Raw genomic sequence first — 13981 nt, forward strand, 5'->3', positions numbered from 1 at the left:
TTCTGGTGTGATGCTGGTCTTCGGCTAAGGAGGACACGGTCCATGTTCAATTATTATTTTAATAAAAAAGGTAAATAAGTAACAGTTGCATTTGATACAGCATTTATAAGGTACAAAAGGACAGACGGTAAAAAATTTGCTTTCCCCACCGCTGACCCCGGACTGCTGCAGACATAGTAAGAGCTCAACAATATGTGTTGAATGAGTGTCTTACGCACGAAGACATCAAAACTCAGGGAGGTTCGGGGACCTGCCCAGCGCCCCAGTCAGCAGCTGTGACGCTGGCCCATCAGGACGAGTGGGATGTGTGGGGCCGGCGCAGAGCTGGCCGGGGGATGGTAGACAAAGGCTCGGAGGCAGGAACCTCGCGGCTAGAGCAGAGGGTCGTGTCTGAAAATCCGGTGAAGCTGAAGTCGGCACTGAGGCCTGGATGCCAGGCTGAGGAGCAGGCAGCAACCGGCCAGGCAGAGGGAAAGGGCAGATCTGGTCTCTTCGGAGCCCAGGGCAGGAGGCCGGGGCAGGACCGGAAAGCTGATGAGCAGAGCGGGGCGAGGACAGCGTGCCGCAGAGCAGAGCCAGACAGCGCCGGACTCCTCAGCGGGGATGCCTGCGCTGGGTGCCGGCTGCCCACCCTCAACGAGCGTTCACTCACCCCGTGCTGGCTCCCGGAACGAACGTGGGCCCTGCTGGACGCGGAGCTGCTCGGTGTGGCTAGCGGACTGGGCTCCGGGAGGAGAAATGGAAAAGGGCCCAGGTTAGCAGTCGAGGCGCCCCCGAGGGTGCCAGGGGGGCAGGCCTCATCCTATTGCGGCTGCTTTCAGCCCGCGGGGCGCACGCCGCCAGGTGACTTCAGGTAGTGGCAGGCACTGAACAGCCTGGAGTCGCGTGGTGAGAATGCCCATCCCTGCCCAACGATCTGTCAGGCCTCATGATGACTGATGCTTTTCGTGTATTGTTGTTATTATGAGTTTAACAAATAGAGCAGCTTTCAGGTTCAGAGCCTTGGAGGGCGGCCGGATCGGATGGATCAGTTTCAGCATGTTACTTTCCCACGGCATTTGTTGCTATTGTCACCTTCTGCTTACTCCCAGCGATACTGTTTAAATCCGTGTTAGGTTTGCAGAGCCTCTGGAATCCCCAGATCACAGCGGCTCCAATGAGAAACTTATTCCTCTCATGCGAATGCTGTCCTGGGATCAGCCTTCCAGGGCTGGCAGAGGCGCCACGGTCCAGGCTCCTCCGTCTTGTTGCTTTACGCCATCACAGCCCAACACCGCTGCCAGTGCTCCAGCTACCACGCCTGCATTCCAGCCAGGAAGGAGACTTCAAAGCGCACACACCCTCCTCCCTTTAAGGATACCTCTAGGAAGCTCCAAATGCCACTTCTGCTCACGTGCAGAACTTCATCGAATGGCCACCCCTGGCCACAGGGGAGGTTGAGAAGCAGCCTGGATTCTAGGCAGCCATCCACTCAGCCAAACACCAGAGGTCTCACGCAAAGCGAGAAGGTGGGCCCAGGAACTGACACACGCGCGACGTCTGCCACCGGCTGCTTTCCTTTCCTGATGGAGACATCCAGCTTCCTGTTTAAAATTAAGCGAGGAAAGATAGTCGCTTCAAAGAAAAAGCTGAGTAAATCAAAGAACAGGTGGGAGCGACTAAGGCAAAGCCTGCCAGGCTGGCCCCGGGCTCGCTGAGATTGGGAAGCGCGCCGTCATCACAGAACTGAAGGGGCGTGCAAGGGAAGGACCGGGCTGGGGTCGGGTGTCACTTTTAGGACGCATTGCCCCCAGTGTGCAGAGGGGCCCAGAGTGGGAATGATGGCGGGGGCGGGGCAGGGCCCCGAAGGAGCAAGTGCTTGTTCCAGAAGAGATGGAAACGGTCTGAGCCAGGCAGGGGAGTTGGGAGGCCAGGAGCGAGTCGGGGTGCGGTGGAGGAAGGCGGCCACCTGCCCACCGAGAAGGATGCAGGGGTGCCAGCTGCCCCACCCCGCTAAGCCCACAGGTGTTCCTGAGTGAGCGAGCGCGTGAACAAAGCGATGATTATGGCGGTATCGGGGGGGTGGCGGGCTCACGTGCCCCGCGCAGTGAACCCGTCAGCACCTGCCCCCACTGTCATGAGAGGAAGCTGGTCTCCGGGCTTGTGAACGGCGGAGCAGGCCCACCCCGAGGTGGCGGCTTCCTGCCACGCTCGGGGCTGCGTCCTGATGCCCAGGCAGCGCTGGGCACGTGAAGGGGGCCCCTGAAGACATGCCGGTGGATGAGTGAACGGATGAACGAGTGGACGAATGGGTGGGAGGGTCATGCGCCCGCTTCTGCGCCCAAACATTCTCTCTCAAGAGTCTCATGGGACAAAGCCGCCCCCTCCTCCAGCAGGCAGCTCCGGGTGGGGAGCGTTTGATTTTCCCAAAATAAAAGGGCGTGGGGACCGGAAGCGTGGCTCTCTGTGCTCCACCCGGCCTTCTCTGGGCAGAGAGCCAGCGGACGGGTTTATTTCCAGCGCTGGCCGACGCATTCAGCAGACTATTTCTGGAGCACACATAGGCTTTGGGGGTGCTCCAGTGCTGGCCAGAGACGCCTGGCCACTCCCAGGCTGCCCGCCTGCCGTGAGATGGGACGGCTGGTCGGGCAGGCGCCCTGGCAGCCCCCGGACGGCGTGTGGCTGGCGTGGGCTTCTCCCTGCACCCCGAGCTGGGCCACTTTCTGGGCCAGCTGGGCCTGTCTGGGACCTAGAAGATTCTGCAGGACAGGCCTGCTCTCTCAGTCTGGCGAAGAGAAGCGCTTTCATTCTTCGCCTCCTAGTGGGGGACCCCCGGGGCGTATCACCCAAGTCACACCGGCCCCCTCCGCACCTCTATTCCTTACCTGACAGAAGGGGAAACAACCTCTCTTAGCAACAGTTCGAGGTTCCTGTGAGGCCGACACAGTAGGTGAGCCCTCAAAGCCCTGGAAAACACGCAGCTGCTCGCACCTTCGAGAGCGCGCCAGCCCTTCCTAAGTGATGATACGCTACATTTTTTTTCTCGTAACTCAGCCCAAAAGTTAAAGTATAATCCTTAGGAATCTAGCTGTTGTTCTGTTTCCTCATTTTCTGATGAACAAGCACATTCACTGGATCTCTAATAAAATGAGCTAGACGTTTAATCACGTCATTGTCTTGCTTAAAATATGTCGCTGGCCCTTTTTGTCCAGAAGATGAAACGCAGGCCTTTCCTTGGCCTTCGGGCTGCAAACATTCTTCTGAACCTCCCTGGAACCAGCCCCGCTAATCTGCTTTTCCGCCTCCCGAACAAGCCCTCTAATGTCACGCCTCCTGGCCTTTGCACTTGCTGATTCTGTGCCTGAACTGGTCGCCAGCTGGTGAACTCCTACTCATCCTATGAAACCCAACTCAAAAGGCCCCTTCTCTGAAACACAGTTAGGTGGGGCCCTGGAGTCAGCAGACTTGAGTTCCAGTCTGAGCTCCACTCTGAGACCTGACAAATCACTTCGGTTCTCAGGACTTCAGTCTCTTCACGTAAAATTGTTCCTCTGTCTGTCCCCTTAGGCCTCGAGCTCCTGAATGTCACAGCTGCCGCGTTTTCTCCATCCCCAAGTCCTCCTTCCTCCCCAGTGCCCAACGCAGTTATGAGCCCATGAGAATAACAAATCAGCAACTCAGTTCTTGAGGCTTCGAGCTGGGCACTGGCCTCCGCCACGGCAGCCCCAGGGGAAGGTGGGGCGTCCCCAACGTCACTCACAGGAAGTGCAGGGTTAGGGGGTTCAGTACCAGCAAACAGTGAGAGCTTGTGGGCAGCAGGGCCGCGACCCTCGGAGTGGGTCCCCCACTGGGTACACAGTCATAGGACACAATGGGTGTCAGAGGTCACCCTCTCCAGGAGGCTGTGAGTACCATGCCCCTGCCTTCCCAAAGCCCACAGGGAAAAAGGAAGGGGAATCACGCCCCCTTTTGTTTTACAAATTGGATGGCAAAGCCTCTCAGAATAACCTCAAAACAAAACAAAAACCAAAAACCCAAATCCACCACTTGTGGCATTCCCAGCCTGGAGGAGGACAGATTTTAAATCTAGAGCTCTCACCCCATTCAAGCATCCGATTCACCTGGAGGTGACTGCTGCCTTCTGGGGAACGCCCTCCCCATCCCCTGAGCCTTCTTCGGAACACCCTCCCTGTCCCCTGAGAGCGTTGTCTGGGGGATCCCGCGAGGCCGCTGGGAGGCTCTGGAGCAGCAACCCCCGCCCCGCAGCCCTGGCCTCCCTCCCATCTGGATGGAAGATGGGTTATGATGGCCTCAGCCTGCCCTGAGCTATTATGTCGGGGAGACCAGATCGGAGCTGAGGGTGTAGTGACCTCACCTTTAGAAACAATAGGTTAAGGATAAGACATGGTACGTGCTAACCGCCATGTCTCACTTCTAGTTAGTTATCTGCTAAAAATTTATTAACTAAAGGGATTTACTGGCCGGATCACTGACTATAGGTACAAAATATTTTAACAATGATGCATTCTGCTTCTGTACCCCTGCTTGCTTACCCACCTCTTAGTTATCAGTTAATGAATGGAGGAGATATAGTCTTTTGTGTAAAGATTAAGGATGTGGGGGATGGGATCGAGGGCTTAAAACCTTTGTGCCCCTGCGTCTCAGGGCTGCTCCTTTGCAAGGACAGCCGCCGGCTAATAAACTGTCTCTTGGATTAAGAGCACTCGAGTTGGGCCTGGTTATTTCGGTCACAACAAGGGTATTCGTGAGGCGTCAGTTGGTGGCGTACTGGCCAGCCTGCCCGGGCCGCGATGGGGCAATTTCAGGGCTCCACCGAGGACTGAGTCAGACTTCCTGGGCTTCTGCAGTTTGAACACCTTTCCAGAAGATTCTTCCTTGAGGGCAAGGTGCTCCTGCCCTTTTCTCCCTGGCCAGCTGGCACCCACACGCATTAAGTCATACACCTCCTTGCCCACTAGACACCTCTGTGGAGCTGAGGGCCCCTCCCAACTCAGCGTCATCAGGAGCCAGCATCCCTTCGTGGGGCGCCGCGCCCACACCCAGCCGCTGGTTCCTCTTCTCAGGATGCCAGCCCTCGCCTGGAACCTCCTGGCCCCACCCCCTCCTCTCTCCCTTGCCCCCAAACACCCCGCGGCTCTTCCTCCATGACCACCCACAGCTTGTGCCCCCTGCAGCGGGTCCCACCGGGCCCACTCCAGCGCCTCTGGCCGGCTCCCGGTTCCCATTCTCACTCCCCCTAGCCCATCCGCAGCCGAGCAGCAGAGAAAGATGCAAATCTGATCGTACCGCCTCCGTCTTCTGCCTGGACCTCTGCAGGGCCTTCCCCTTGCTCTTGGGACAAAATCAAACTCCTGGCAGGTCCCAGTTGCGAAACAAAGACAGAAAAAATGGAGCAAAGGTCGGAGTGGTTGACACAGCAAAGCGAGTATTAAAGGACAGCACGCGGCCCGCAGGCCTCAGGAGGACAAGCACCCCAGGACCTGTGCAGAGCTGCCCCCAGGGAACCTTAAAGTAGCACTACCACCAAAAGCCACCACGAGACCTCTGTGGTGCTGCTGCAGCCCATGCAATGGGCTTGCTTGTGCCACCGGCTTCTGACTCGAAGCTTTGCCTGGGTCCCGGGCTTTGGGCCAACACTGAGCTTCCCGGAGGCGCCCACCGCCTACTGCTGGTGTGGGCAGGGGTGGGGGTGGGGGTGGGGAGTGTGTGTGCCTCTGCCCTGGGAGGGGAGGTCTCACAGGCATGTGTTGGCTCACTGGACCGGGAGCCCGGAGGCAGGGCACGCTGATGCGGCCACTCCGTGATGCTTGTCTCTGGGTTCTGCTGCCAGCTACACGCTTGGCATTGTGATTGTGAGATAGCACCAGGAACAGCGGAGGCGGATGTGTCCTTACTTGTGTGCTCACCCTCTGCCTTGTGAGCAGGTCGCAGACTCCTCACGGTGTCCTCGGAGGCAGGAATGAGAATAAGCCATTTTGAAGTGTTTTCCTTTGCCCCCGACTGCTAAGTAGCAGAGCTGGGATTCGAACCTGGGCAGTCGGCCCGAGGGCCAGCCGACCCGGCTCCACTTCTGGGGACGCCATGCCTCCGTGGTATTGTTCACTGTATCTCTACTAGCTCTGTCCTGCGGTCATCCCTCCCCTCCGTGGGGTCCCCTTCCTTGGCTACTTGAATTTTGATCTGTGCGGAGAAAGACGAGTCGGCCTCGCAGTCTCGTCAGTGTGCGTGGGGCAGACTCTGGTCTGGTCTCTGGTTTGTGGTGTGAGCTACAGATGCCGTCAGTGGGGGCAGATGGCAGAGGAGTCCACTTTTGTGCTGTCCACATGTAAATGCCCTGATAGGACCGGGTGGGCAGGCCTGGGTCACGTCCCCCTCAGGGAGAGGCACTGGTGCTGGTCCCCTGGCATCAGCGGCTGCCTCTGAAGGTCTCTGGGGAAAAACATGTCATCCGGGAGCTCATGCCCAGTCAAGCCGTAAAGGTGTAAAGGCCAGTCATTGAAAACATGCACTAAGGTCCAGTGAAAACAGTGACATTTAGTGACCTTTACCAAGTGCCAGTCACTCCCAGACGCTCTGCCTGAACCTTTCAGCAACCCTAGGAGAGGGAGGGTCCTCTCGGGGGAGAGAGGGAGGTTGGGGGGTAGGCTCCACTGTGGGGTGGACCGGCGGCCCCAGGCCACGCCCACTGCTGGGAATCTGCGGCGTGGAGCCAGCGCCGTGGCTGGACAGAGGGTCGCAGGAGTGGCGCGCACAGCTCCGAGCGCCCAGAGCGCGGACCGTTCTCGTGTAGGTGGCATCGCCTCTTCTTGGGGAGGAGGGCCCCGCGTGGCTGGCGGCGACTCACGGGGTCAGGTGCCTTCTTGGGAGCCCTGGCCAGACCTGCTGGGACCAGGGACTGGGTCTCGGCCACATCGGCATCGGCAGGAACTCTCACGGCCGGATGGGCCGGAGCCCGCGAAAGCAAATCGCGGGCTCCGGAAGCCCCTCGGGGGACGCGCTTTCTCGCCCGCAGGAAACTCCGGCCCGCGGACACCTGGCCCCTCACTATCGCAGTCTGTTCATCCGCTCAGCAAACCCAGCTAGCCCTTACCGGCGAAGCCGCCGGACAGCGCAGGAAGCAGCAGCAGAGGCAGCCTCGGGTCGCCGTGCTCAGGGAACGGGCCCGGTGGGGCGGGAGGGGGCCCACTGCTGGGAGTGGGGTGGGCACGGCTGTGTCAGGTGCGGGGAGGGCGGAGGAAACCTGGGCAGACTGCCGGGCACCCCCGGGGCACCAGGATGCGGAGGTTGGGGTGGACCCCCGGGGCCTGGGCACCCTCGGAGCTGAGTGTTCCCAGCTGGAGTCCCCCCTGGAAACAGTAGCGCTGACCCAGATGCCCCGTGATGAGCACGGTTTTACTTATGATGTTGTTAGCTGTCTTAAACTTAAATGTCAATGACATTCCAAATTAGGGACACCGTTTACATTCATAACGCAATTAATTTCGTGTGAAGTATGATTTTTTAATTGTGGTAAAGTATACATAAGATTTACCCTTTTAACGATTTTTAAGTGTCACCGAGCACGTTTACAATGCTGCGTGACCATCGCCACCATCCAGCCCCAGCGCTTTGTCACCTCTCCAAACAATGGCTCTGTCCCATCAAACAACACGTGATGTTTGGTGAAAGTCTCACTTGGAGTCTACGCTGTCATTGCGGGTTTGGGAGGTCGGGAGGCCTGTGCCCCGGGGTCTGCGGCTTCTCTCTTCGACCCACACCGGGAGAGCTGCACCCACGTCACGTGCTCTCACTCGGTGAGGACTCCACTCGCCCGCTGAATCGGCCTCTGTCCCCTGGTGACGACTAATGTGGTTGGTGTGCATGTGTGACTCTTGCCAGTGTCTTTACTCAGACTTAAAAACTGAGGGCTGCTTTGATGGAAATGGATTTCAATTGCAAATTTTCCCTTTAAAAGACAAGTTCTGCCTTTGTATCAGCAGATGGAGGGTGACAGGCTGCTCCTGCATGAGTACACGCGACCCCGGCGTGCTTGCCTGTCCAGTCCCAGATGCGATGCACACAGCAATCCTGTGGCTAGCGAGCAGTCAGCAAGATGACTCAGAAGTCATCATGGAAATAAAAACACGAAACTAAAAGATATGTGTAGAGAGCTCGTGGTTTCTAAAAATACAGTCCGGGGTCTGCGGGTGGGAGGAGCTGTCCCAAGGGGCTGGAGGCTCGCTGGGGGTGGGGGGCAGGAGGAGGGGGTGGAGGTAGTCCAGAGGGGCTGGTGCTCAAGTATACACGGGGGAGTGAGCCCCAGGTTGGAGGGGGCTCAGTCTGCACCTTAGGTCGCTGGGTAGAGTGGTGCCAGGCATGGAACTGGGCAGAAACGGGGTGGGGGGTGCCGAGTTTGAGGTCTGTGGTAGGCAGAATGCCTGCCCCCTTGGGTACCCCGTCCTAATCCCCAGAATCTGTGACTACCTTCCCTTGCATGGCAAAAGGCATCGCCCCTTGGTGGCTGACAATATGGGTCTGGTGCCTCGGGGAGAGACGTGGGAGACACCTGGGACCGGAGGAGTGGTCACAGGAGGGAGGACGACCAGGGGGATTCACGGAGGGTGGTCAGGAGGTGTTGCACGCCCTGAAGCTGAGCATGACAGGACATGGATACAACGGGTCTGGCAACCTGTGACCTCACCAAGCGTAGTTTGGGGGCGGTGGTCTTGGGAGGAGGATGCAGCGGATGTGGATCCAGGTGAGTGGGGAGAGAAAAGGATGGATGAGGGCCTGCCACGACCCCCTGTCCCCAACGGAAGAGTTCGGAGTGGCTGGGGACCCTGGAGGTAGGCTGTGTGTCCCTGTCCAGGGCCCAGGCCGGCTGCGGCCCGAAGAGGGGCGGAAGGATGGCCACGCACGCGCGCACGCGTGTGCACGTATGAAACTTGCAGGGCCAGGAGACATGGGGCTGACCCTGTGCTCCTGCAAGCGCTTGGTCAAATCCGCCTTTGCTGGCCTGGAACGTTCCTCAAAACGCATCTCTTTCTCAGAGGAAAAGGATCAAGAGACTAAAATGAGGCTCTTTGGCTTTCAAGTAAACCACGTGACTTGCCTGTACCTTTATCAGAAATATAAATTTTACATGACTGTAAAAAAATAGAGAGGAACAAGGATTTTTTTTTGTGAAGTCCTTATAAGAAATCCTTGTCCAAAAATTATAGCAGCTGCCTACTTAGGGCTGGGGTAGCTGCCTGTGTCCTCAAGGTCCTAACTCTGGTTAGACGTCCATCATATATATCTCTCTCGCTCATCATCTTTCCTGTCTTCCAACTCAGGTCCAAGCCTTGTGCCGGTGAGATCAGGTCACAGGGCGGGTCACGCGAGGCTGCTCCAAAGTCTGAGCCACCACACTGACAGCAGGCCCGTTCACAGGACACCCTGGGGTGGGTGCCCAGGCAGACCCCGCGCCTCACCGCCTGTGGGCCTGAGCCCTGTCCAGTGCTCCCAGGCAACGGCTGACCTGGCGTGGGTTAGCACGTCGAAGCCCGTAAGAGCACCTGGGTGACGGAGGTCGGGGGACCCTCCAGGTGTGACTAGCATGTGGTGGCAGGGAAGGCGCTGGCAGGGCGCCAGGAACTCCTACACTTTAGCAGTGTTCGCCACAAACCATAAGGGAGAGCCGGAACCTCTGCAATCTGCCTCTGCTTGAGAAACACAGGCACGTTTCCCAGAAACCCTAATTCTCAAAGCTACCCATTCACCAAGCGACTCACACTTACGGATGGTGATGTGTGTCATCCACAGAATCAGCCCTGACCCAAAGCCGGAAGAGGCAGGTGCTGCCTACGGGTGGGGACGTGTTCTGCAAGCACAAGGTCAGGCCACACCGTGACTGGCAGCACCCCAAACCCGTGACGAACCGGTTACACTTGTGTTCCAGGCCAGGCTTTCGAGGTCAACTGAGCAGTGCCCCGTCTGTGCCGCGTGCTGCTCTGGCCCCAGCTGCCAGCCATGCCTGGCAGCAGGCAGTGTCAGCTGAAGGTGTGGAAGGGATCAAGGGCCATGCCATAGCTTAGCGGGGACAGTGTGCTAGGATCTTAGGCAAGGTCAAGGCGGCACAGCATGATATCCATCACATGTGGCAAAGTCGTAGCTGGAAGGTCCAGACAAGGGACAGCCACTTGGCTCCAATGCCTCTTGGAGGTCTGCAGGGCCCAAGTGGGTGAAAGCGGCCCTCTGGCAGACAGTGGTTAACGAGGGCGACAGCCCCCCACCAGCGGTCAGCGCAGCTGTCATGAAATCCAACCACTTAGTCACAGGCGGAGCCCACGATCAGCTGCGATGGGACTTTTGAGAATATGTGACGTGAGACCGTCACCAAAGGAACTGGAAAAATTCTGTGACAAGGTTTCTGCTGAAAAAGCATTTAATAGGGTCAGTTAGAAGCAGGGAAGAAGATTGCCTTTTAAAATGACGAGATCCAGTACCTTTGCCCGTTGTTATTAGAGTAGTGATTTCGATGTAGGACAGGAGCGCGCTGGGCAAGCGCAGGAGCTGCAACGCCTGGGAATGAGCCCGTACAGAGCGCTGCTGCGTTGCGGTCACTTCGGAGCACGCAACGGGCATTCCTCCAGGACTCCCAACTCACTCAAGGGCCGAGAGATGCAGCTGGGTGTGTGTGTCCCCCGGCGCCCCACCCCGTGCCACCTGCCCAGGTACGCGGTCTATGCCGATGGCCTCAAAGCCCCTGGCCGACTGTGGGGCTGGCAGAACGACCTCGTGCGGGCTCTGGCCCCGGGGGACGCGTGCATCCAGCTCCCAGCTCTGCGCTCACTTCCTGTCCTGCAGAATCATAATGCGATGAGGCCGATTTTCTGACGGATTCCTTGTTTGTGACGGATACGGGTCTACGAACCTCCTCCATGGGAACTCATTTAACGGGGACACCAGAGTGCCCTGAGGAGAGCGCTCACAAGGAGCACGGAAGTCTCTGCAGTGGCCGAGGCCCCGCCCAGCACGGAGCAAGGCTCAGTCACCACCAGCTCTGAGACACAGCTCTGTGGCCGGGCTCTGTGGCTGTGCACGCTGGGGTCCCTTCTCTGGCTCACTGCTGGTCCTCACAGTGGTGGCGCGCGGGAAGCATCTGGTTCCCGTGGCAGAGGGACCTGAAGTTCAGACTGCCCGATGCCCTCCGGTCCCCGGGAAAGAGCATCGGGCCATCAGCAGGCTCTGGAGGCGGGGGCGTCCGAGCCCCAGGACACTGGGGACACAGAGCCGCTGGCACTCTCGCTCTCGCTCTGGAGGCCCCGGGCCTGCTGCGCCTCCTCGACGTGGTCCGCCACCAGGTTGAGCCGGCAGGCCCGCAGCGCCTCCACCAGCTGGGACACCGCCGCGTCCTCCCGCCGGCTGCTCTTCCAGACTCTCAGCGACTCCCTCACCTGCTCCGTCAGGTTGCGGGGGTACTTCATCTCGATGGCGTCGATCTTGCTGTCAGACACTTTCAGCTGACGGGCCAGTCTTCTCCAGTCTTTCCCCACGTGATCACATATGATGTCGAATGCCGCATACAGGTCTGGGCGGGGGGGCAGGGGGCGAGAGAAAATGACTTACCAGAGGTGTGGGGAGTCCTTCAGGAGACAGGGGACACCACACTCTTCAGTGGGCTTCCTGGTGCTGACCCAAGTGGTCCTCCTGGAGAGGCCGAAGTCGCCCAGTAGCAGAGGGGCCAGGAGGTCACAGAAGGCCCAAGAGTGGCCTCTAATTCTACCCAGCCAACCCCACCCCAAAACACTACCCCAGAGGCGAAGTTGCCAAAGGCTGATGGCTGGGGTCGGCTGGGGTCGGCTGGGGTCGTGGTGGCACTGGCCGCTGAGGGAGGGGCTGGGAGTTGCCAGGTTGGAAACGGGGTTGCTTCCCCCAAATCCTGAATGGTGGCCCCTACGAAGATACATCCTTGGCAAGTCCCTGTGAGCGTTAACTCACTAGAAAAGGGTCTTCAAAAACGTGATCAAGCCCAGGGACTCGAGATGAGCTCACTGTGTATTACCCAGTGGGCCCTAAACCCAGTGACGAGTGTCCTTGTAAGACATGCATAGAGGGGCCACGTGGCCATGGAGCAGGCGGGTGCCTCCCTAGAACCCCCGGGGAGCGCGGCCCTGCGACACCGGATTTCTCCCTTTGGCTCCAGAACTACAAGAGAACCAACTTCTGTTGCTTTAAGCCACCGAGTTTGTGGCAATTTGTGTGGCCGCCCTAGGAGACTAAGCAAGTCCCAATTCTTATTTTGGAAGCTGCCCTGACGGACCGCCGGTCTCCGGTCCCTGGCCACCACGTCCACATCTGCCGAAGTCACTACGGAGATCAGTGAGCTGGGCGCTCCGGACCAGAGAAGGCTGTTTCTGGAACGGAGGACGAGGAGAGAGGAAGAACCAAATGCTGCCTGGACGGCTCCTGCAAATTCGCATCTCCAGCGATGAGCCCGAGGTACTGCCAGCCTGTGTGCCGACCCTCCAGCCTTGACGGCCCCGTGAGGCGGTCACTTGTGCCACCATAATCATTTGCAAAAATGAGGAAACTGAGGCATAGAGAGGTAAGTAATTTGCCTGAGGTCATACAGTTAGATGAAGGCACAGCCAAAATGCGACACCCCGCCAACCTACAGCCGGAGCCCACTCTGAACCATCAGGCTGCACTGTCTTCTGTACAAGGGTGACACAGAGCGGCCGCTGATCAGCCCCCCGTACCTGCTGTTAACCTGCCGGTGTGCTTTCCTCCAACATACGCAAATAAAAACACAGACACACACATGTCAATCTAGACTGCTATCTACATTTTAAGGGCCGCCTCTTACACGTATATCAGCATCCCCCCCCACAGGGAATAACCTTAAAAATATAATTTTCCTGTGTTGTTTTGCCTAGCAGTATGTGTACATGTATGTATAAAATACATAAAATCTTAATTTGTCTGCTTTCAGAGCTGTGTTGTCTCGCCTGCCACCAATAAGCACCAGTCCTTACGGAGTGATACCTGTGGTGTCACATTTGCATTCTTTTTGGTCCAGTGACCGAATGAATGAGCCATTCCAGGCTGAAGCCTGTGTGGGGTGCCCCCAAAGCACTTCCTACCCTTCTCCCAGGCTGTGGGAACACGGGGGTGTGACTAAGAAACCCTGCTGTAGTCAGGTCTCGCTTTTACTCCTGGGGGCCTGTGCAAGCCACAGGAGAGGGTGGAAGGGGGGCCCTGAGGGCAAGGCAGGAAGCTGGCGCAGAATGGCCTTGACCAGAGGGGCAGTTTAGTGACTAATACCACCCACCCCAAGGTCACACTGCCTCCGTTGGATCCCAGCTCCGTATTAAGTTAAGTCATTTGGGCAAGTCACTTAACATCCCTCTGAGCCCCAGCCCTCTCACCTGTAAAAGGGGGACAATGACAGCTAACAGTATTTAACTAATGGGGTTACTGTGAACACCAAATACTAAAGTGCTTAGACTAGTAACCTGCACGCGCTACGCCCCTGCACGAGTTATCACTGATAGTATTATTTTCAGACAGCGCGGCCGCCACTAGCTGGATATAGTCCCACAGTTAGAAGGAAGTGACAGCAGCGGCACCGGCACATCGACTTCTGTCCGCGCTATTCTCACTCTTCCCCGCCCAGAGGCGATTAGCAACGCCCTTTTCTTCCGAGTATTTTCTAAGTGACTGGAGGGAGCGGGGTGGGGAAGAAACGCCGAGGCTGGGGGTGGCTGTCCCTGCTCTGCAGCCGAGGGTAACTTAACCCTTCTGCGTTTGGGTTCTACTGACTGCAAGGCCGGCATGTCACCGGACTCCCAGGGTTGTTTAGACAAAACTCACGCAAATCGGACCTGGTAAAGGTCAGGTGCCCGGCAGCCTCGCCACCAGCTACTGCTGGGCAAACTGGCCCCGCCTCCCGTCCCGGTGCCAGTCTCCGGCCCTTGTTCCCATTGCACTCACCCGGCCCCCCAGCCCCCCTGCCCGG

General features: G+C 58.1%; 1 protein-coding gene and 1 long non-coding RNA gene across 2 annotated transcripts in view; both read right to left on the reverse strand.

Moving 5' to 3' along the window:
• Positions 1–39: 39 nt before the first annotated feature.
• Positions 40–4042, reverse strand: LOC107195604. The gene is made up of 2 exons (XR_001516789.2): positions 2865–4042; positions 40–1583 (listed from the first exon to the last, which is right to left on the reverse strand). It is a non-coding gene; the product is annotated as an uncharacterized LOC107195604 (long non-coding RNA).
• A 3437-nt stretch (positions 4043–7479) lies between these two features.
• The window catches only part of FADD (Fas associated via death domain), a 6839-nt gene continuing 337 nt past the window's right edge, over positions 7480–13981 (reverse strand). The window contains exon 2 of the mRNA XM_006911292.3: positions 7480–11584. Within this exon, the coding sequence (XP_006911354.1) occupies positions 11199–11584 (386 nt within the window). The 3' untranslated portion in view covers positions 7480–11198. The remainder of the gene's footprint in view (positions 11585–13981) is intronic.

Source organism: Pteropus alecto, unplaced genomic scaffold, assembly GCF_000325575.1.
Source record: "Pteropus alecto unplaced genomic scaffold, ASM32557v1 scaffold43, whole genome shotgun sequence".
Lineage (NCBI taxonomy): Eukaryota > Metazoa > Chordata > Mammalia > Chiroptera > Pteropodidae > Pteropus > Pteropus alecto.